General features: G+C 45.2%; 1 protein-coding gene across 1 annotated transcript in view; it reads right to left on the bottom strand.

Annotated features, from left to right (window-relative positions):
• The window catches only part of CEP89 (centrosomal protein 89), a 75,033-nt gene that overhangs the window by 48,114 nt on the left and 3,822 nt on the right, over positions 1-23,097 (bottom strand). The window contains exons 3-7 of the mRNA XM_021701065.1: positions 19,537-19,695; positions 16,713-16,896; positions 7,534-7,636; positions 2,414-2,442; positions 1,138-1,180 (exon numbers count right to left, since the gene is read on the bottom strand). Coding sequence (XP_021556740.1) covers positions 1,138-1,180; positions 2,414-2,442; positions 7,534-7,636; positions 16,713-16,896; positions 19,537-19,695 — 518 coding nt within the window. The remainder of the gene's footprint in view (positions 1-1,137; positions 1,181-2,413; positions 2,443-7,533; positions 7,637-16,712; positions 16,897-19,536; positions 19,696-23,097) is intronic.

The following is a 23,097-nucleotide window of genomic DNA, read 5'->3' as shown; positions in this document are numbered from 1 at the left end:
TGCAGGCCACCAGGAGCCAGGAAAGGCTTTTAAGCAGAGGTGTGAAAAAGAAGTCTCTACTCTCAGATGAGCCCCTGCGGCTAGCAGTGAAGAAAGTGACCGGGAGTGAAGCCTAGCCCAGAGGGGAAGCCAGTCTGGAGGCCCCCAGAGCGGGGGCAGAGAGGAAGGGACTGATGAAGGACTCAGGGGCTCAACCCCGACAGGGCTCAGCAGCTGACTGGGTGTGGGCAGTGAGGGAGGGGCAAATCAAGGAGGCCTACAGCCACCTGTGGTCTGGAAGACACTTAGCCCGACAAGGAACACAAATGCAGCAGGGAAGGCGAGCTCAGTTTAGGACACGGGCCATGCTCTGAAGGTGGCCTCAGCTGGAGACGCCGAGCAGCTGTGGACATCAGGGAGAGGAGACGCCAGAGGTCACAAAGGATTTTAAGAAGGAGTTTTAGCAAGAGAGATTGGAGGAGAACAGAGAACGATGTTCCATGGAGAGATATGCTGACAGAAGTCAAAGGAGGTAAGGACCACAATGGGCTCCCCGGCCAGGGCATGCCTCCGACTGAAGGTGGAGGCAGAAGCAGAGCCTCTTGGGAGCAGACCAGGGTGGGAGGACCGGCGGCTCCAGATAAGCCTCCCCGACCCTTGATACATCCTATCCAATCCCTAGGACAGGAAAGGGTAGTCTAAGAAATGAGTAACTCCACAGCTCCACTGAAAACAAGAGGGGAACTCGGAGGCGTCCCAGAAAGAAAACGTTTGAGACTGGATTGAAGATGGGAGCTATGGCCTAAAATATGCCAGGAGAGGTCAGCTAGAAAAGTGCCGGAGTGCTTCCCGGCCTGGGCTTGGCCCTGGCACGTGATGGGGACACAAAGTGTCCCCCATTGGCAGACACTGGCCTCCCAGTGTCTGAGCACATCCCATGGGGACATCCATCCACCATTCACTGTCTGAATGTTTACACCCTCTCTTTTAGAGCAAACATGGAAGTTCAGCAGGTGCCCCTTTCCCAATTTCAGTAACGGGACAGAAGCAACAGCCTTTACAGGGGAAAAAAAGTGACCTTTATTTTAGACAAGATGATTCTGGGCATTCTCCGAAATTATAAGCTTTTCATCATAATTAAATTCAAAAGGCAAATACCTGGGGAGGGTGGAGGCTTTTCACATAATGGTGGTTTTTCATCCTAGGGAAGAAAAAACATGAGTAATGAATTAAGAGTCTTAGCATCTTCTAAAACGGGATTGGCATGAGCAGCTGGGTCATCGTATATCAAATATTTAAATACATTTTTTTCTCTTCACTTTGGCTCTTGTACTTCTTAGTCTGCTTTAGCTTTAGAAACTCTAATATCCATTGTTTCTTTTAACTGAAACTTAAACTTTAAGGGTCTTGCCCTTGTGGTGGCTTCTCTGAGGCACTAAAGGAAGTCCTGTTCAGGCTTTCTTCCTGACTTTTTGCCTGTGAGTTCAGCCACTGTGTTTTCACATGTAGGTCTCACGAGGGACAGGCCGTCAGTTCACGTTCAGAAGCATGAGACAGGACTGCAGGTGCTGAGCAGAGATGCACAAAGCAAATTCTAACTGGGATAGACAAAAAGACCCCATATGCCGTAGAGAAGCACATTTCTAAGTCGGGTTGAGAAAAGAGTATGATCTTTCTTTTCAACCCAAAAGTTAGAGGAAAGGGAAAGCTATGAACTTTTGTTCATTTTTCCATTGCACATCATTCATTTTTCCATTACACATCGGTCTGATATTAAGTTTCTAATTTCTGCTGAAAAAGTAAATAAGGTTATAAATGAACTCTACTGAGAAATCTTTAACTTTTAAATTCCTATGACATTGAAGGATTAAAACCTAAGTTAAAACTATTTCCATGTTTGCAAAAAAAGGGAAAAAACTATTTCCACATTTGCAAATTTGTTTGTCTATTCATTCTGCAAATTACATATGTGATTTTTAACCACTCAATGCATTACATTCATTTTTAAACTATGGAAAATCTGAGTTTCTTCATATTTCAGAAGTATTTTATTTTATTATTTTTTTTTAGAGAGAGAGAGAGTGCATGCACATGTAGGCGCATGTGCACACACACGTGTTTGGGGGGGTAGGAGCAGAGAGAGAGGGAGAGAATTTTAAGCAGACTCTGTGCTTAGTGCAGAGCCCAATGCAGGGCTCAATCTCACAACCCCGAGATCATGACCTGAGCCAAAATCAAGAGTCAGATACTTAATCAACTGAGCCACTCAGGTGCCCCTCAAAAGTATTAAAAAAAAACAACAACAACATTTAATGGGAAAGGACTCTTAAGGCAAGGTGTCCCCCCTCCCTCAATAAATCACAAAAAATTTTTTTAAATTATGGCGGAAATTCTATTTATTGAGAAAACTGGTTTTTAAAAAAATGAATCTTACCTTTAAATTCAGAACAGAATGTTTATCATCTGATTAAAAAAAAAGAGAGAAGAAAACTTTTTTTAAAGCAGATAAAGACATCTGACAACTCAGAAGAGCATGATCATAGGAACTTGCCTGCTACCAATGAGCTGAACAAGGCCCGGGGTGGGGACAGCCTTCGCAAGGTTACACAGCAAGCTGGTCCGGATAAGGCAGGGGGCCTGACTGAACTGCTCATCTCTCTTCTGTTAATTTGGGAGCACCTCCAGTAGCTCCCATGATTACAGAACCAGGGCCAAGTCCTTGGGAGTGACTCTGAGCCCTCCCTGCCTTTCCGACACGGCCCTATCCCAAATGTGCCCCAAATGTACCACCCGCTGTTCCCCAGATATGCCAAGGCTCCACTCCTCTCTGCCTAGAAGTAGCATCTGACCTGGTCAGACAAATAGTTGTTCCTTGAAGCAAACCACCTTGGCGATACAAAAGCAAACAAATCTCGCTCAGTTATTCTCCATTTACAAATACACATTTGGGATGAAGGCACTCCCTGAGGAGGGTAATCTTATGCCCTAGTGTGCCTTGTGCCCTTTGTCATTGTGAAAAGTTGGTTGTTGTTAGTTTCTACAGTCAATTTACGGAGCAAAAATAACTGGATGAAAATAAATTAGAAACAAATATGCAAAATCCAACAGAATTCAGAAACATGGACAAAAACAAAAGATTGTAAATCTACTTCCTGGTTCATTACAATTTGTACCAACACTTGAACGATAATCACTGAAGAAATCATTTTTGACCGAAATGTCATCTTGCCCCACTATCTGCAACTAAACATCTGATCAAATGTCCTGGGGCAGTTTAGACTGGCACACCCATTGAAATCCTGCCTTGTCTTTCCAAATACAGCCTAACAAAGCCTCCTCTACCTGCCACCTTTTCCAGCCGGCAATGTTGACTGCTCTCCTGGCCTTTGTGCTACTTCTGCCATGCGCCTCCGCCCCAGACTACAGCTCCCCAGCTACACGTCCTGCCCTGCAAATGGGATGGGAAGGGAGGGGCCCATGGCTCCGTCATCTCTGGCACACAGTAGGTGAGCATCTGATGAGCAAATGTTTAAACTGATACAAAAAGATTTTGCATTTTTATTTTTATTTTATGTTTTTAAAGATTTTATTTATTTACTTGACAGAGCGAGACACAGCGAGAGAGGGAACACAAGCAGGGGGAGTGGGAGAGGGAGAAGCAGGCTTCCCGCTGAGCAGGGAGCCCGATGCGGGGCTCGATCCCAGGACCCTGGGACCATGACCTGAGCCGAAGGTAGCCGCTTAATGACTGAGCCACCCAGGCACCCCAAGATTTTGCATTTTTATTTATTGTTCTTTTTTTTATTGTTTATTTATTGTTGCAATAGTCTTTGCTTTGGTATCTTACAATTCTGCATCAGACCTACTGCCTTCATATTTAATGAACTCTTGGATGTCTCTCCCCTTAAATTCTTCACCAGACAAAACTGGGGAAGGGCAGGGGATTCACGAGTAAGAATGGCAAAATGCTGCTGGCAATAGAGGGTGGGTGGTAGCCACGTGGGATTTCCGCTGACCACTTTCTTTACTTTTGTACGTTTGTAAGGTCTCATGATAAAACATTTTAAAAAGGGCAATTCAGGGGCGCCTGGGTGGCTCAGTCATTAAGCGTCTGCCTTCGGCTCAGGTCATGGTCCCAGGGTCCTGGGATCGAGCCCCAGATCGGGCTCCGTGCTCAGCGGGGAGCCTGCTTCTCCCTCTCCCACTCCCTCTGCTTGTGTTCCCTCTCTTGCTGTGTCTCTCTCTGTCAAATAAATAAAATATCAAAAAAAAAAAAAGGCAATTCACCTAGTTTTCTAAAGAAAATCATCATCTCTATTGTATCTTAGTCATCAACTTTTCAGAAAAAAGAGCCAGAATTGGCATCACCCAAGTTCACTTTGGTACTTAATGTATGTACAGTACGTTGGGCTCTGGGTATATATTTTATTTCCTGTTTTCTCATTGATCATTTCTCAAAAACATTTCCAGACTCCTTGCCCTTCTCATTTCTACAGTCTGCCAGACAAGTGGTATAAACTATTCAAATAACAGCAAAAGTCTCCCATCCTGGGCATCCTACTGTGTACAGGATGCCTCATTAGGCACCACCCCCATCCTCATAGAGAAGCCACACCATGTGAGCACAGTCTTGCTGTCAAAAATGCTAGTAATACAGATAAATCAAAACTCCCCCATGATCCTAATCCTCTGAACCTTTCCCCTCCCAAGAGGTAACCATGGTTATCAACTGGGTATGTTTCCTTTCAGATATATCTGAACATATAAAACATTAAAAAGTCAAACACACAACCCCTCCTTCCACCTCCTTTATGTATAATAGACATTAGAGGATAGGGAGGGAGAATAACATGTGCATAGGTCCAGTGGCAGAAGGGAACATCATGCAGTTGAAGAAGTAAGAGAACCCCGGTGTGGCTGGAGAATGGCCAGCAGGTCTGGTAGGCTATAGGAAACCAGTGAAGAGATCTAAGTAAAAAGGGTGTGGGGGCCCATGGGGGGCAGACAGGGATACTACTAGATACTACTTCATGTTTTGACAAGATTCTCTGGCTGCTACCAGAGGAAGAGACACTGGGCAGTCCATATGTACCCATGTATCTGCTGGGTGTAACACACAACAAAGGGTCCTGGAAGCAGGCAGGCAGGGCGTGACTACTTAGAAGAGCAAAGGGCCTAGACCGGCCTTGGGGACCCCAACATTTACTGGGCAGGGAGAGGAAGATGAGCCTGCAAAGGAGATGAAGAAGGGTTACCCAGAGAGGCATGAGGAGACAAGGAGCACGAGATGTCATGAAGCCAAGAGGGAGATGGATTTTAAGACAGCGGGAGCAATCCTCTGTGTGGAGGCTCCTGAGAAGCCACAGAAGATGAAGCCAGAACATCATCCACTGTGCCTGTCAGGATGAAGGTCAGCGGCTTGGGGGAGTCATGGAGACGGAGCGAGCCAAAGTGCAGTGGGTTCAGGGGGCGCCGTCAAACGAGGGAAGGGAGGAGGTGTGTAGAGAGCTGTCTTTTGATAAATTGGGCGATGGAGGAGAAAGAGAAAGCACAGCGGGGTGGGAGGGCATGACTGGGATCAGAGGAAGGCAGGGGACAGTGTCCATGAATCTGGCAGCTCCGACCAAGGGACTGGTATCTCGACCAAACGACTTCAGCCTCTGGTCTCCTTGGCCAATTATTGCTAGGGCGAAGGAGGGCGCACGGGGCTCACAGAGCTTCACAGCTTTGGCCTTTAGACAGGATTATCAGCCAGCATTTATGGAGGGTGCTGTGCTTCCCACTGTGACGGAATTTAATCCCTGTAAGAATCTGATGAGAGGTGCACTCAGACTGAGCACAGGCGGGGTTAAATAACTTAGGAAAGCCTCTCGTTACCTGGAAATGACAGAGTCGAGAACCAAACCACTAAAACCCAGAGATTCTGATGTGTTGTCCAAGGATCACCCACATCACACTTTCCAAAGTGCTTGTTAAGAACACAGACCTTGGGCCCCAGCCTAGAGCCACTGCATTAGAATTGGGGGCTGGCGTGGGGCCTTTTCCACAAGTGTCCAGAGGCTTTTAATGCCCACCACAAAGCAAAAGCCACTGCAGGAGCCGGACTCCTCCCCAACCATGTGCTCCAGGCTCCTGTTAGCAGTGTGCCTCTCAGCTGCACTCCCCCTCCACCTGCGTACCTGCACCACTTGTCCCTTGCCAGGGGCGCAACGATGAGCTTCACCAGCAGAGGGCGCTGGAGACACACGGAGGAGGAAGAGGCCTGGGTGCCTCATCCCAGGGCTGTCTCCATCCCTCTCTCTGTCCTTTCTGCTCTCTGCCCGACCCCCCCGACCCCCACCACGCCCCGGCACCCACTTCCCTTTCTCTAAATGGCCAGCCAGCACTTCCCACGGGTGGCTTCTTCTGGCACTCCTCTGGATAGGGCGGCTTTCCGGTGAGTTCTGTTAGCACGACACAGCTAACTTCTCCACTAGCCCGTGGGCCACTGCGACGCCATCCCCAGCATTGCATCTGGGCCTTGGGTGACCCTCCAAATGTGTTTCTTCCCTTGGGTGCCCTATGTATGCGTTAAGTGTAGGGGAGCGGCTCTTCCCTCTCTCTGCTACAGCTGTCTCCTCTAGGCTTCTCTCTAGCCCTTCGCAGGCAACCGTGAAAGTTGATGATTCTTTGTATTAAACTTTCCCTGTTCAGATCACCATGTGCTTTCTGTCTCCTGATTGGATTCTGACTCACAATAACACACCAGGCCATGGGCAGCACAGATGTTAGAAAACGGATGGACATGTGTAAACACAGGGAGATATTCCGGGTGTGTGTAAGAGAAGAGGCAGGTAACAAAATGATGTGTTTGTTACACCTGCATACATCCTAAATTGTTACAATTATCTACGACAGTACAATTATGTGCATTTATATATTTCTGCATTTCAGGGTTTTTGGGTTTTTTTTACAGTGAGAAAGTATTACTTCTGTAATTTAAAAAGAGACTTTTTTTACACGAATTTAATATTCATATAGATTTTCCCACAGGGATAAAACATGCCACCTAACCAGCTGGTGCTTTCTGGTCCAGGTATTACAGTGCCGGCATTCTGTTTTCTAACTGGTCCCCGTGAGCCTGAGCAGCTCTGAGCGTCCCGACAAAGCAGCTGTCAGTGCCCACTGGGTGCCGGGTGTCCTCACCTGTACATGGAAGCGGCCTCTTAGGAAGCGGACAACTGTTCTGGAGCCACAGGGAAAGAGTGTGTAGAGCGTAGAGCCTGAGCCATGATCCTCCCCACCACGTGCCCTCTCACGGCTGACAGAACGGACAAAATGGACTCTAAAGTGAGCACCTGATACGTTAGAGACAACCTAACATCCAGGCAAGCAGCCAGGGACTAACTTCTCTCCAGTGAAAACAGAACTCAGAATATTCCCACTTACAATCACAGGACCATGGAGTGGAGCTACAATGGCTATATGTTCAAAAAATTAACCAATATTTATTGCCACAAAATGCTTTTATATATATATATATATGTATATATATATATATATATTTTTTTTTACCTTTTTCTTGTGTACGTTGTGTTGTAAGAGGCGAGCATGGAAACCCATCCTGGTCAGAAATATTTTCGTCATCTTCCCTGTCCACCCCATGTGACAGTGGGACCTTTTTGTTACAAAAGACAAAAGAACATGTGATAAATGTTATCTGTATCAAATTTCCTCCTACCAAACTCAAATGTCTTATTCCATACCTCCTCCACAGCCACCTGCCGCTGAGACACAAAAGGACCACACCCAGCAGGGCTGGAGGAAACCTCAGCTCCCTCCGGAAAAGCCTGGTAGCAAAGGCAATGCCATCCAAGCTATGCTTAGGCCAAGTAGAACTCTGCGTCCCAGCCATGTCACCTGGGCCACTTGCCTTCCTCACTCCTGCCAGGGACCAGCCCAGGAAAGGGGGCTGCACCTAGCCCGCTCAGCACAGCACCCAGGACCACTCTAGCTGGGTACAGATGCCATGTTAGCCATCCCTATGTGGGCCGAGAACTGCCGAGCTGCCCCGGGAGAAGCCTCATCCAGGTCACTGTGTGGGCTTGAGGCCTGTCAGGTCTGCTAAGTTTGCCATCTGTGTGAGTTGTGTAAATGTTGTTTCCTGAGGGAACAGAACCCCCCCCCCGCCACTGTCCTGTGAGGGTGTCCTACGTAGGTACCCTGAATGGTGGCAGGGCTGCAGAGCTGGTCCTTACAGACCTCCCCGTGAGGAGCCTGAGACAGTCCCACTGGGGCAGAGGCTGTCTGAGGGGAAGAGCAGTGAACCAGGTCTTGTACAAGAAGCCATGACTGGCACTCTCTGGGCTGCTGTCCCTTCTGCTATCCTGACTCTTCAGTGAAGTCTTGCTTATGTGATAAGCCGGGCCTGGCTGTGCTGTGGGCAAACGGAGGGCCATTCCCAAGGCTGACAGAGAACTGGCGGCACTGACTGGCAAGATGTCCACCAGAAGGGGCGTTTCCAAGCCGAGAGCTAAGGCTGTTAGGCCCACCGGGCTCTGGGAACAGGGCTCCAGGGTAACCCCGCTCAGGAGGGCGCACAGGTCTCCCACTCTACTTAGCTTCTGAAGGAAGAAAAAATGACTTCTCCACTCTTATCTCCTGGGAACCAACTGCCTGGTTCACCCCGTCAGAGATCTATTAAGTGACTCCCATCAAGGAAATGGGAAAGTGCGAAGGGGCCTCAAATATCGCCCTCTCTGCTGGTCTCTGAGGGTTAAGGCTGAGCCCGTACGGGCCCTAGATTGTAGCTGTGCCACACACCGGTGTCTAGGCGCCGTACAGGCGCACTGGAAATACGTGCGTGCACACATGGCGCTTTCCAGCTCCCTGATCAAAGAGCGCCAGACAGAACAAGCCAATATCCAGCATCAGGAAAATGAGGAAGTCCCCGAATGGTAGCGCTGCACAGCGGGCTACTGTCAGCCTGGACAGTGAACCGAGCACCGCGGCACACGACAACTGAAGACCCTCAAACGCTCCAAACAATACAGGCTGTCCTGACTAAAATCACAGCGTTTTCAGAGTAGGCAAAACTAAGGTGATTCTCCAAGAGCTGATCAGCTCTGGGAGTCGGGGCGGTGGTGAACTCTGGGGAAGCAGTGACCTCTTCTCCGTCACGAAGGGAACCTTCTGGGGTACTAGTAATGTCATTTTTCTTTTTAATCTGAGTGGTAGCCAGTTTATAAAATTTCATTGAGCTGCACATTTATGGTCTATGTACCTCTGTGTATAGTTAATACACCGATTAATAAGCCTAAAGAATTTGTGACCATATCTTAAAAACCTCTCTAATTTAAAAGTTTGAATGTAAAACATTTTTTAAACTGCCAGATACTTCTGAATATAAAAATTACCTTGGTAATTCAAACAAAACCTGAAGAAGAAATGGAAGGAAGAAGCAGGCCAAACCGCCTGCAGCACTGACGTTAGAGGTGCCAGGAATGGCCTGTCCGCACATGCCCGCAGCACCTGTGCCCGGCTCCTTCACGCTCTTCCTGGGTGGTCTAGCACCCCAGATTTGAGAGAGGAAAATGTACATGCTATAGTACCTAGGGTAATTGTAGGTGGGGAAGAAAGGTATAATTTGCAACCTCGTAGAGGGAAAGAAATCAAACTGAAAAAATCATCAATTCAAAGGAAGCCCCCCCCCCCAAAAAAAAAAGAATTAAGGGGAGAGATAGAAAAACTGAAATGACAACGTTAAACTCAAATATATCCACATACACCTTAAATATAAAAGGACCAAACGGTTCAATAAAAAGACAAAGGAAAAGTTTGTCAAACCTGGTTAACAAAAAACTATATGCTACAGTGATAAATGGAGGAGTAGTGTGGTATGTGAATTATATCTCAGTGAACTTGTTTTAAAAAACGATATGCTCTTTACAAGACACAGGTAAAGATGAGGACAGAGAAAGGTTGAAATTAAAGGATGGAAAAAAAACAGATCTACAACCATCAAACAGAAGAAACATGGAAAATGTCATACAAAATAGATGTTAAAGCCAAACACATTTTTAGAGACAAAAAGGTTCACTTTATAGTGACAAAATATCCAATTTACCAGGAAGACACAGTTTTAAACCTGTACACACCTAACAATGTGGTTGGAGGCAAAGGAACACATGTTCTGGGATTTCACGCATATAAAGTTCAAAAACATGCACAAGTGATCAGCGATGTCAGAAACCTTCTATTACTTGGAGGAGAAAACCTGCCAACACGGCAAGGAAGCTCCAAGTGTGGAATCTTTTTTTTTTTTTTTAAGATTTTATTTATTTGACAGAGAGAGAGATAGTGAAAGCAGGAACACAAGCAGGGGGAGTGGGAGAGGGAGAAGCAGGCTTCCCGCCGAGCAGGGAGCCCGATGTGGGACTCAATCCCAGCACCCTGGGATCACGACCTGAGCCGAAGGCAGACGCTTAACGACTGAGCCACCCAGGCGCCCTGCAAGTGTGGATTCTTATAGCTTCAAGAGTTTGGGGGCTGGGAGACCAACTACCTGGGTGGAGTCCCCGCTATTCCTTGGCCTCCAGCAGAGATGAACCCGAATGACTCAGGGCCCAGCCCATGGGCGTGGCCACCTTCCCGGATGCCTCTCCTCACACCAATGATGCTAAGGTAAGAACCTCACCCCAGATACATCGTATGTTATCAGAGGCGGAGCAACAGGAGGGTCCAGCTAGCTCCATCTCGGGGTAAAGTCAAGAGTGTGGTAAGAATTTGCAGTGAACCAAGAACTAACTCTGGTTTTCCGGTGGTTTTGTTTTTAAGTAGGCTCCATGCCCAACGTGGGGCTCAAACTCACAACCCTGCATCAAGGGTTGAATGCTCTACCAACTGAGCCAGTCAAGTGCTCCCAAGAACTAACTCTGGAAGGGGCAGTTCTGATGTGCAAGGTAGAAGGACCTCCGGAGGTCCAACACCATGCTTGACTAAGGGTTTGGGGATCCGTGTTTCCTTGCCTGCTGCATGAAGGAGATCCCACACTGGAAAATGGCAGAGCTCACTCTCTCGGTGGCTTCTGCACATTGGCTGGAGTGACCACGTGGTGCCCTCCTTGCTATGCTGGCCTTCTACTGCTACCGATGAGGGTGAGGCTCCTGCAGAGGTGCTAGTGCTGGTGGAGCAGAGTCAATAATCTCCATGCACAGAGACTGACGGGGGTATTTCTATCTGCACCTGGACATGGACCTGCAAATGCAGAGACCACAGGAGACAAGCCACGGCAGGCACTGCTACATCGCCTGCTCAGTAATCGGTGCCCTCTTTTCTCCCTTGCTAAGAGATTCCTGATTTTGTTTGACGCACATGGACTCAGCCCCAGGGTATGACCCATGGGAATCTTCTTCCCCTTGGCCAGTGACCAGTCAAGGGGTGGCCATGTGACCAATGAGACTCTGCTGGGAGGCTTCCAGAAAAAAATGTTCTCCCTAATAAATACAGAGCAGCATAATGAGAAGATCCTTGCACCACTTCTTCCTTTCTGCTTTGGGATCAGGAGCGGCTGCACCCACTGGTGACCATGAGGAGGAGGAGGCCAAGGGGATCTCAGGCAGCAGCCTTTGATAGGCAGCTGAAACAATATTAGAATCTCCTGCCTTTTGACTTTGTTAGGTCAGAGAGTTAAAGGTCTACTATTTAAACCTTATGTTTATTTATTCCATTTCTGCAGCCAAAAAAACCCCAACACAGATATCAAAGTGACCACAGAGGCTTCTCCTGGAGAGAAGAGGAGGACTGGAATAGGAATGGCAGGTTTCAGGACAAGCTCGTGCTTTCTGTGCACTATGCAGAGCTTTTATAAGAAACACATATTCAGGGTGGGAGGATGGGTTAGCCTGGTGATGGGTATTAAAGAGAGCACGTTCTGCATGGAGCACTGGCTGTTACGCACAAACAATGAATCATGGAACACTTCATCTAAAACTAATGATGTAATGTATGGGGATTAACATAACAATAAAAAAATTAAAAAAAAAAAGAAACACATATTCATGCATTACCTGTGTAATGAAAAGAAAAATTTAAAGAAATTGAAAACTAGGGAGACAGAAAGGGGACATTCCTAATCCTCAAGAGTAGCAAAAGAATGTCCACTATTTCTTGGCCTCTGGAAGATTCTAGAGAGGACTGGTTTACCCCTGCATGGGTCTCCATCCAAGCACATGGCAGACACTCAAATATCAGTTTGTTGGTAGGTGGTTGGATGAATACATGGACAAGTGAGCGAACGTATGGCACTTTATGACAAGATGCTCTGCAAAGCCACAAACACAATAGCAAGAAAAAGGACAGGAGAGCTTCGGTAACATTCTATTCATGAATTCTATTCAAAAATAGTAACAAGGCATTTACACTACACTCTCTTCCCTTAAAATCTACTGAAAGCAATCAACAGAATGGGGGGGGCGGGGAGAAAAAAAGAAAACTTAGTCACTGGGCAGAAAACAGCTACCAAATCAACAAAATTTGGGATGGAGAGAGAAGCCAAAAGCTGCCAAACCTCCTCAGACTTCAGGCATGCAGATGCTGGAAAAACCACAAAGCCTCACAATTATAAAGGTCCACAGTAATGTTCTGATGGGTGCAATGAGAGCAAGGGTGCAGATGGGCCCAGGAAAAGTACAATCATCCCCACACAGCAGAAGCGAGGGAAGAAGAAGCTAAAGGGAGACACCAATGGAGAACCCACCTTTACTGTCTGGAATCCAGCTTCTATTCTCTCCAAGAAATGAAGGACAGCACAGACTGACATCAAGAACCCAAAGAGATACAGAAGACCAAGAAAAATGACAAGGCAACAAAAGATGTTAAAAATAAACTGGTAAAACTAAAAACCAAAAGGAAAAATGAAACCAACACAGAGAAGGTAAAAGCTATACTAGAAGCAATAACACAGTGACAAAGAGATAAGGAGGGTACACAGAGCAAATCACAGAAAGTGACACTGCAAAGAAAAAAGAGGGACAAGTGATTACAGAAAATAGAACAGACATGGAAGACAAAGGACAGCTGACAAAGTATAACTCATGTTCCCCAAGGAGAATAAAACAAATAGATAAGCTTAGTCGATGATAAAACAAAATAGGGAAGGAAATGTTCCCTGAAAACAAAAAAAGGGATATGAAAACCTGTGTCTGCAGAATTAAATAACAAACTAAATTTCTGGAAAAAAGGACAGATAGTAACACACACCACAGTGAATTCTGGTGAAGTTACTGAACTCAGGATAATGAACGACCCTACTAAGGTGTCAGGCAGAAGAATCAAGTGACCTCAAAGGGAAAAGCAAGGGGGCCAGAGCTCCTTCCCATCCCTTTGCTGTCTCTCTCTGCAGTCCCTTCAGAAAGGTTATGGCCCCGGCTGACGTGGTCTCACGCATGTAACATTTATTGTAACTGTGATTGACTAACTGGTGATCGTGTGACTGCGGACTCTGTTTTACACAGCTTCTCCAGCACCCAGCACAATGCCAGGTCCTCACTGCATGCTCCATCACTGTATGTTGAATTACCAACCTACCCAGAGTGTCCTCCCTAACACAGTCCTTTCTGGGTGCAGAGAGGTTATCTGACTTACCCAAGCCATACAACTGGGAAGTCGGGAAGCGGGGACTTGAACCCAGGTCTCTGAATGCCCACGGCACTGTTCTGTCCACTGAATGCCAGCATCGCGTGAACTGACCACAAATTCATGCCCCCCACTTCCCCTCCAGCCTTACTTTTGGGTGGCACCAATAAGAAAACTGTTGAAAACAAGACTTGCTTTCCATGTTAGGCCATTTCTGAGCGGGTGCACACTTCACATGAAGATGTTTGCCCAACTACCCTGAAACACAGAGAGAGGCATGAGGTATAGATTTAAGTCCAAATCGCCTGATTTGGGTCGCTCTGTTTCCTTATCTTTCTAGTTTTGAAAATTGTTTACTTTAAAGGAAGCACGAAGGAGAAAATTATAAATTATTTACCTCAGATTAAAGAATGTCTATAGTAAACACAGAGAAGGCAAGTTTACTTTTTGACATTAAATGTACCCCACAGGCAGTATCTCCTTCAGAGCTGGTGCCATCGAGCAATTAAATAGCATTCTTACAGGATCTACACACCCATTTTCCCCAAAGGTATATACTTTAATCATTTCAATTTGAGAATATTTGGCCAGTCTAAGAAATAGTCTCAATAGGCAAAAGGACAATAAACACAAATTTTAATTCTAAACAAAGAAACTTGGTCACTCTGGTCTGAATCCTGCCTCTGCCCCTGGATGGCTGGTTGGGCAAGTCACTTACCCTGTTTCTTCACTCACTTAACCCCGAGGGTGTGAAGTAAATGAGATGGTACATATAAGCTGCCTAGCCTATACTAAATGCTCAGAAAATGTCAATGTGCCTTCTTGTGCCTTTCGTGTCACCCCTGGAGCCCTCTCCCCACCCCCGCTCCCAAAAACCTAATGGTAAGACTGTGGGAAATTAAAATCCCTTTCCAGCTTAAAGGGCCCTTTCATTCATGCCATCTGCAACTGGCCAGGACAAGGTACAGACTCTGATAAGTCCTTCCTATTTACAATCAGTTCGTAAAAGTCCACCTCTGACTCCTGGGTTGTATAGGGACGGCGTTCCTATTGGCTGGGATGAACAGAAATGGGGTGACTGGCATGCATACACTGCTGGTGGGAAGGCAAAAGGACAAAAACTGCTTTGGAGAACAATCTGGCAACATCTGCTGTGACCCAGCACACATAAGTGCATGGACCAAATATGCAAGGAAATAATCCAAATGTTCATTGGTAGGGGCATAGGAAAAAAGGTGCCATGGATTCATCTCAAAACTGCAATGCTGAGTGAAAAAAGCCAAGAGGTGGAATGACTGGTTCACTATGATGACCTATTTACAAAAAAAAAAAAAAATTGTAGGGGCACCTGGGTGGCTCAGTTGGTTAAGCGACTGCTTTCGGCTCAGGTTACGATCCCGGAACCTGGGATCGAGTCCCGCATCAGGCTCCCGGCTCAGCGGGGAGCCTGCTTCTCCCTCTGACCCTCTCCCTTCTCATGCTGTTTCTCTCTCGCTCGCTCTCTAAATAAAATCTTTAAAAAAAGAAAATTGTGCTGTATTTGTAATTGCTGACACTTATTTGTGGTAAAAGAATAAAAACACAGACTTCTAGAATGTATTCCAAATCCAAGAGCAGATGGCCTTTCAGGGAGTGAGACAAAGAAGATTTCAACCCTAACTATAATTTCATTTCTTTTTAAAAAAATCTGAAACAAGAAAAGATAAGCTGTCAATAGTTGCTCATCTGGAGAATGAGAATATTAATGTGTTATATTACTTTCTACTTTTCCATTTGTTTTCTTGCTGGGTTATAGAAAATATAGACATTCAGCTTTAATATAAACTGAAATGTCAGACAGTTTTCCAAAGTGGTGGTACCAGCTCACACACCCACCGGCATTAGACGGTAACCTCACCAACCCTTGATATTGCTAGTTGTCTTGCTCTACCTTTCATATCTTAAACTAAAACAAAATTTCCCAACTGCACATGGGTCCTGAAGCCACCATGACAGACGTGCCTACAAAATAAAATATGTATCCTGCGAATGACAAAGGAGGTTGTTCAGGTTACTATAATCTCTTTCTTCTATGGGAAATGGGGTAGCAAGCTTTACTTTCAAAATAGTTGAGTGATAAACAACTCTGTCTGTAACCTCCGTGCAAAATACTAGCCAGAAAGTATGCAGACTGAGGGGCAGAGGGACTTCCCCTGCGCCCGCGGCAGAACCTGCTCTGGGCTCGGCTGCCACCTGCCTGCTCCAGCCTCCTTGCTGTAGAGAAACCTCACTCTGCATATTACAGTCTGCACGTGTTAGAAAGTGATGGTTACTTCACAGAAGGAGTCTTCAAACTAAGCTCCCTAGGACCACTGAACATATGTTTCAATACAGTGGGGGGTACTCAATAGAAATATAATCACTCTGAGTATCATTTGATGTTGCAAATTTATAATATCGTCACTATGAATAACACATGTTATAGTGACGGTGAAAGAGAGAAAAGAAAAAGAAATTACGGTGCTGTCTTTTGCCGTTGAAGAAACAGCACTATCTAGTTTCCCGAACCCAGGGAGCACAGAGTTGAAACCAGAGCAGCTCGGGCAGTGGTGCAGGAACGGGCTCCATCAACCTCTCTGTCCCACGGTCCCTCCCGTGTGACGGGGCCGTGGGGGCTAACTGCGCGCAAGAGCTTGAAACAGAGACTCCCGTACGGTAAGCACTCAAAGAATGTCCTCTACTACTGAGATGAATGACGATATTCCTCTTGATGGACATGAATTTGAAGAAAGGCTGCAACATGCTTGTTGATACTGGAAAAGTGACAGGAAAAGTAGCTTTGGGGGCCAAAGGAAAGAGCAGGTTTCCTTAGCACTGGCTGGAAATCTACATTAAGAATGTGAAGATGTTTATCTTCGTCTCTGAAGGCCCTGTCTTTGAACAATAAAGAAATAAATAACAATAAAGAAATTTGTGGCCTGACCAGATAAAAAAATGAGACTGTCCTTGTTCAGAAAATCAGCCCCCAGACAAGAGCCATTAAAGGCAGAAGAGAGAAAAGAAAATCCTTACTGATGCACTCTACACAATTTGCGGTAAGTTAAGAGGGTGCAGAAGACATTCTGGAATGTGAGCGGCACCTGATTTCTGTGGGGCACGGCATACACAGCGTCACTGAGACCTCCCTCCGCTTTGCAAGCGCTGGCATCCGCCGACTCCCCGCAGCTCGAGGACAGCTGTGCGTCAGTGTCCTCCTCCTCCCTGTAGCCCAGCATTTCAAAGGACGGCAAAGAAGATCTTCTTGTCTCATGCTGCCAGTTTGGTCTGCATTAGAAGGTCGGGAGCAAAATAAATAAGCAAGCCACTGAATACTTCACGTGTATTAGATGCCCCACCTCCAAGGCCCCACCATCAAATTATTATAACCACCTTACGAAACATACAGAAGCTAAAGGATTAAGTCATCCACGATCCCATCTCCTTGTACACTCAGCATTTCTTTCTAGCCTCTTACGTAGGTTTTTCTAGTTCCTATCACTGCCTACCTACACAATTTGCCTCATTGGTAACACGTTTTTAAAGTCAAAACGTAAAAGGTGGGACCCAAGTAGATACACCAGCTTAGTCAGCCATTTTTATGTACTTAGGTTTTTTCCCTCAATTGTCACTGTTATAAATACCTCTGTTACGAACATCTGCGTGCAAATAATCTCTTCCGTATTTAGGATCCGTCTTAGGAACCAAGTTAATTGTGCAGTAAACTGCTGAGTCAAATGGTGTGGCTATTTTGGGGGTCTACAGGCATACTGCACAAAATCATTTCACCAGTCAGCTCCCCAACCTGGGACCACGTTAGTAACAATTTTCCAAAACTTGGCAAAAGAACTTAAATCTTACTGTATAAATCTGCATTTCTTACCGAAACAATATATTTCCATATATTTGTGTGCAAGTCCTAATTCCTCTGTGGTGAACTGTCTATTCATGTCCATTGTCCACTGATCTACTTTGCTTCTCGTATGTCTATTTAAATTTGAAATTAACCTTTTTATCTACAAAGTTCAAAACTGTTTTTACTGTATTTTTCCTATTCTATTAATTCCATTGTGGCTATGTAAGGTTTTTTTAACATACAGATGATTTAAAAAAAAAAAAACAACTTTTTTTTACCTTCTAAATTCTTAGCTTAGAAGGGCATTGCAGGCATCTCCCTCTGAGAGGTTTGATAAGAGTGGCTATAGGGGGCCGCCTGGGTGGCTCAGTCGTTAAGCGCCTGCCTTCGTCTCAGGTCATGATCCCAGGGTCCTGGGATTGAGCCCCGCATCGGGCTCCCTGCTCGGCCAGGAGCCTGCTTCTCAACCTCTCCCACTCCCCCTGCTTGTGTTCCCTCTCTCGCTGTGTCTCTCTGTCAAATAAATAAATAAAATCTTTAAAAAAAAAAAAAAGCATGGCTATAGGATTTCCTGGTCTTATTTATATGTATGTACAGATTAATCCTTTCATTTAATAGGAATCTGTTTGGTATATGAACTAGGCAAGGCTCAAAGCTGGTTTTTTTTTTTTCTACTACTGCTAATCACTATACTAGAATCCTTTCCTTCCCCTTTGCTCTGTGAGGCGGCGTTTATGAAACAGTCACCATGCATGCAAACCCCAGATCCCCTCAAGGCATCCACACACCACTTCTCTATGTAACCAGTCCTACTGTTCTCACTACTTCAACTACTCGTTTTAAATATGAAGTGGCTAATCCAGCTCTCCCACTGAGTCAAAATTCTCCCTTTCCGGATTTCCTCTGATGGTCTTAATCTGCTCATTCTTTCTAGTGAAGTTTAAGATCATTTCCTCATCTTTAAATTCTAATCCAGCTGAAGTGCAATTCTTACCAGGAAGAAAACAGGCTATATTCCAACATCTCAAAACGAAGTCAAGATTAAAATGGGAACACCAAAAACATTAACATGTCCTAGAAGGAAATAAGCAAGCATTCATAGAATAGGGAAGGCCTCTCTAGATTTCACAATAATGTCTGAAACTACAAAGACTGATAAAAAGGTATGCAAAAAAACCCCTCAAAAAAACAAAATTGAATAAACATGACAGATAAAAGGCAAATCTGGTCATGTATTCACCCAACCCCATCCCATAAGCCCTTAAAGCCCTCAGTGTCTTCCTGGTGTTCCTAGGGAGAGGGGGTGGGGAGGACCAAGCCTCAGAACAGGACACCAAAGGCATCACCAGGCTGGCCCCTGCCCACTTCTCCAGGCCATCTTGAATGACTGCCCACCTCACCCAAGTGCCCCCAGCCACAAACATCTTCCTTCAGCTGCTCACATGTGTCCTTGTGTCACGCTCCCTCTTCTCGGTCTTGAAAGCTCATCCGAGCCCCACACTGACCAGTTCCCGCAAGCCCCTGAGCCATTCCCAGGCACTCCTTGTACCTTCCTCAGCTCTGCTCTCAATGCACTCTTCCTGAGGAGGAAACCTTCCTGACCGCCCAGCCCGACGTCGGCTCTCGCCCAGCTCAAGCAACAGAGGAAATGTTGTTAAAGAAGAGAGAAGGTTGTAGTATGGGTGCCAATGAAGGTAAAATCGGTATGGATGTTCAGAGAGGGGCCACACAAGAAGCGGTGGGTGACAGCTCACGCATCTAGCCTGTGGCGCAGGGGAGTCCTGTGAGGGGCTGAAGGCAGCCCTGAATTCGCTGGCTCTGCGCGGCCACAAAAACCAACGCTTTCACGAGCCAAAATCTCACAAGAGCCGCTCTAGAGAAAATTCTGATACGAGTCAAAAGCAATCAGTGTCCCAGGACAGTGTCCCTTTGAGCCTGGTGATGGAAACCCGAGTACTAAGCTCCAGTCCTGACCACACGCGCACGCGCACGCGCACGCATGCGCACAGAAGCACACGTGAGCTGGGGCTCCTCCCTCAGAGAAGCCGCAGAGCCGGCGATATGGTCCTTACTGAAGCCTCAGCTCGGAGGTGGTGGCATAGGGTTCGATGAAACTGTCCTTTTCAATGTAGGTCGTGTCACTCTCAGACAGGGATCTCTGGCGAGGCTGAGGAATGGCAACGGTCCGGCCGGTCAGTGTTGTTGCTAGGATGACTGCAGCCAGAGCAGATCTAGGCACAAAAACATGCCAGGGAGAAGGTGAGACGCAAATCGGCAAGGTGAAGGCTGAACAATAGGACACGAGAGTTACTGAAGGGTGACCTTCTGTTCCATATTTAGTGAGTAGCTACTGACTACGTGCCCGCCGTCTGTTAATGTGCCTCGTTTCTTTATCACACCAACTGAATGAATGGATATTACTGTCATCTCCATTTTTTCCTAAAACATAAATGACTTGTCCAAGATTTCCTAGCTAATCGGAGATGGGTCCAGGTCCCTAATCTAGGCAGTCTATATTCAAGTAGTTTCCTTTTAAAATGAAAGATCAGAATGGGGGGCAATAAAGGGAGATATAAAAAAATATAGAAGATTTTATTTTTAAATTTTATTTTATTTTTTTTTATATTTATTTATTTGACACAGAGAGAGCACAAGCAGGGGGAGCGGCAGGCAGAGGGAGAAGCAGACTCCCCACCGAGAAGGGAGCCCGATGCGGGACTCGATCCCAGGACCCTGGGATCATGACCTGAGCTGAAGGCAGACGCTTAACCGACTGAGCCACCCAGGCGCCCCTTAAATTATTTTTTAAAAGATATCTATTTATTTTATCAAGAGAGAGAGAGCACACACGAGTGGGAGGGGCAGAGGGAGAGAGAATCTCAAGCAGACTCTATGCTGAGCGCAGAGCCTGACCCAGGATCTCACGACCCTGAGATCAGGACCTGAGCCAAAACCAAGAGCCGGACACTTAGCCAACTACGCCACCCAGATGCCCCCCAAAAAGATACAAAAGATTTTAAAGGGCATTTTAAGAACACTTGCAAATTATTCAAAACTATAATACTGGGAAGATAGAGTAATGGATTTACCCTCCGGCTTGAAAAAGCAAAACAAAGTAACAGATTTACAACTGTGTCAGCTTACTGCCTGAGAGAATTTCCAGGTCATGGCACAGGGAGGAAGAGCTGAAGTGGAGCCAGGTGGACCTCCTGAGCTGTGGAGACGGAGCTGAGCGTCCAGGAACAGCAGAGCGGATAGAATTTGCATGACAGAGGACTGGAAAGGAGAGAGCTGAACAGAGAGAGCTCCGGAAATCTGCAGACGGCCCCTGGGTGTTCAGCAAAACATTCCTCAGTGCATGAATGTGAGGAAACTATCCAAGGCTGGGGGAAGAACCATCCACAACAATTAGAGGATCAGTTCCAGGTGCTTACACACGGTTGGGGACAATGCCTGTACCCACCAGACAGATGGGAAAAAATTATAATCTACAGGACATTGAGTACAGTCCTCAGAAAGGTCTTGCCTCAGTAGTGGGGAGTAATTAGCCCAGGATTGAGCACTGCTTCAGATGTATCTAACAAATCATAAAAACAAGACCTAAAAGATCAAATCAGTTCCAAGTAACTTAACTGCATCCCAGAACAAAATTCCAGAAGATTTGTAGGAATACAAAAATATCAAGCACACAAGGTGACCCTTACAACAGTGTCTAGTATGCAATCCAAGATAACCAGGCATGCAAAATTATAGAAAAACACGACCCAAAATGACGAGAAGAATCAACAGAAACCCACTCAGAACTGAATGCATATGTTAGAATTAGCAGAGAAGGACATTAAGACAGTTATAACTGTATTCCATACATTCAAAAAGCTAAGTAGAAACACGAGAGATTATTAAAAAAGACTTGAGCTTTGGGAGCTGAAAATTACACTGTATGGGACAGACAGCAGATTACCCATTGCAGAAGAAAACACTAGTGAAATTGAAGGCAAAACAAGAGAAAATAGCCAAAATGAAACACAAAGAGGAAATAATTTTTAAAAAAGCATCATGAGACATGGGATAAAAAATGCGACTGTTTTATGCTTTAAGCCACTAAGTTTTGGTGTAATGTGTTACACGATAATAGGTAACTAATACAATACAGCCTTTTCAACAAATGGTCCTGGAACAACTGGATATCCATATACAAAAAAATGAGCTTGAATCTGTGCCTCCCACACCATATTCAAAAATAAACTCAAATTGGATCATAGACCTCAATGTAAAGCCCCAAACTATAAAACTTCTAGAAGAAAATATAGGAGAAAATCTTTGTGGCCTTGGGTCAAGCAAAGATTTCTTAGATATGATGCTGAAATAATGATCTGTAAAAGAAAAAAATTGGTATGATGAACTTCATAAAAATTTAAAAATTCTGCTCTTTGAAAGACACTGTTAAGAGAATGAAAAGACAAGCCACACACGGGGAGAAAATGTTTGCAAATCTCATATTTGATAAAGGACTTGTATCCAGAATATATAAAGAACTCTCAAAATACAGTACTAGGAACACAAACAACCCAATTTTTAAAAGTGAGCTCAAGATTTGAATACACACTTCACCAAAGAAGATATACAAATGGCAAATAAGCACAAAAGATGCTCAACAAACTTAGGTATTAAAGAAATGCAAAATAAAACCACAATGAGATACTACTACACTACTACTCTTAGAATGTCCAAAATTTACATTCATAAGCACATCTGTGGAGGGAGCCTCAAGAAATATGACCCCTTGGGTAGAGAGATCCAGAAATCTGCAAGGAAGGAGTTGGGAATTTCTGATGTGCACATGGACTCCAGGCACAACAGAGCTGCCTGGGCCAAAGGAATAAGGAATGGGCCACACCAAATCTGTATATGGTTGTCCAGAAAGCATAAGGAAGATGGAGATTCACCAGACAAGGTCTATACATTATTATCTATGCACTGTCACCACTTCCAAAATCCTATCAACAGGCAGTATAAGTTAAAACTACTGTCAACTAAAATTATGAAACCACACACACACACACACACACACACACACTACTGACCAAATCAAGTGTTGGTGAGGATGTGAAGCAACTGGAACTCATATAATGTTGGTCAGAACATAAATAAAAACTTTGGAAAATAGTTTGACAGTTACTTAACTGTATATTTATACACCTAGTATATATGACCCACCTATTCCACTCCTAGGTATTTATCCGAGAAAAACAAAAGTGTGTGTAGAAAACAAAGATTTGTGCACAAATGCTCACGGCAGCTTTGTTTTTAAAATAATAAAACATGAAAAAAACTCAAATATCCGTCCACAGGTAAAAGGAAAAACAAATTGTGACATATTCATTATTCATATGATGGAACACTACTCAGCAATAAAAAGGATGAATTACTGATTTTCACAACAGTATGGATGAATCTCAAAATAATTATGCTGAATCAAAGAAGCCGGTATAATTATTTTGTGTAATCCCACTTGTATAAAATTCTAGAAAATGCAGACTAATCTAATGCGACAGAAAGCAGATCAGGTGGCCAGGAGATGGGGGTGAGGGTGGATTGGGCAGAGGAATGGGAAAGGGGAGAGAAGGACAGGA

Source organism: Neomonachus schauinslandi, chromosome 16 (assembly GCF_002201575.2).
Source record: "Neomonachus schauinslandi chromosome 16, ASM220157v2, whole genome shotgun sequence".
Taxonomy (NCBI): domain Eukaryota; kingdom Metazoa; phylum Chordata; class Mammalia; order Carnivora; family Phocidae; genus Neomonachus; species Neomonachus schauinslandi.
This window is presented reverse-complemented; position numbering and strand designations above follow the sequence as displayed.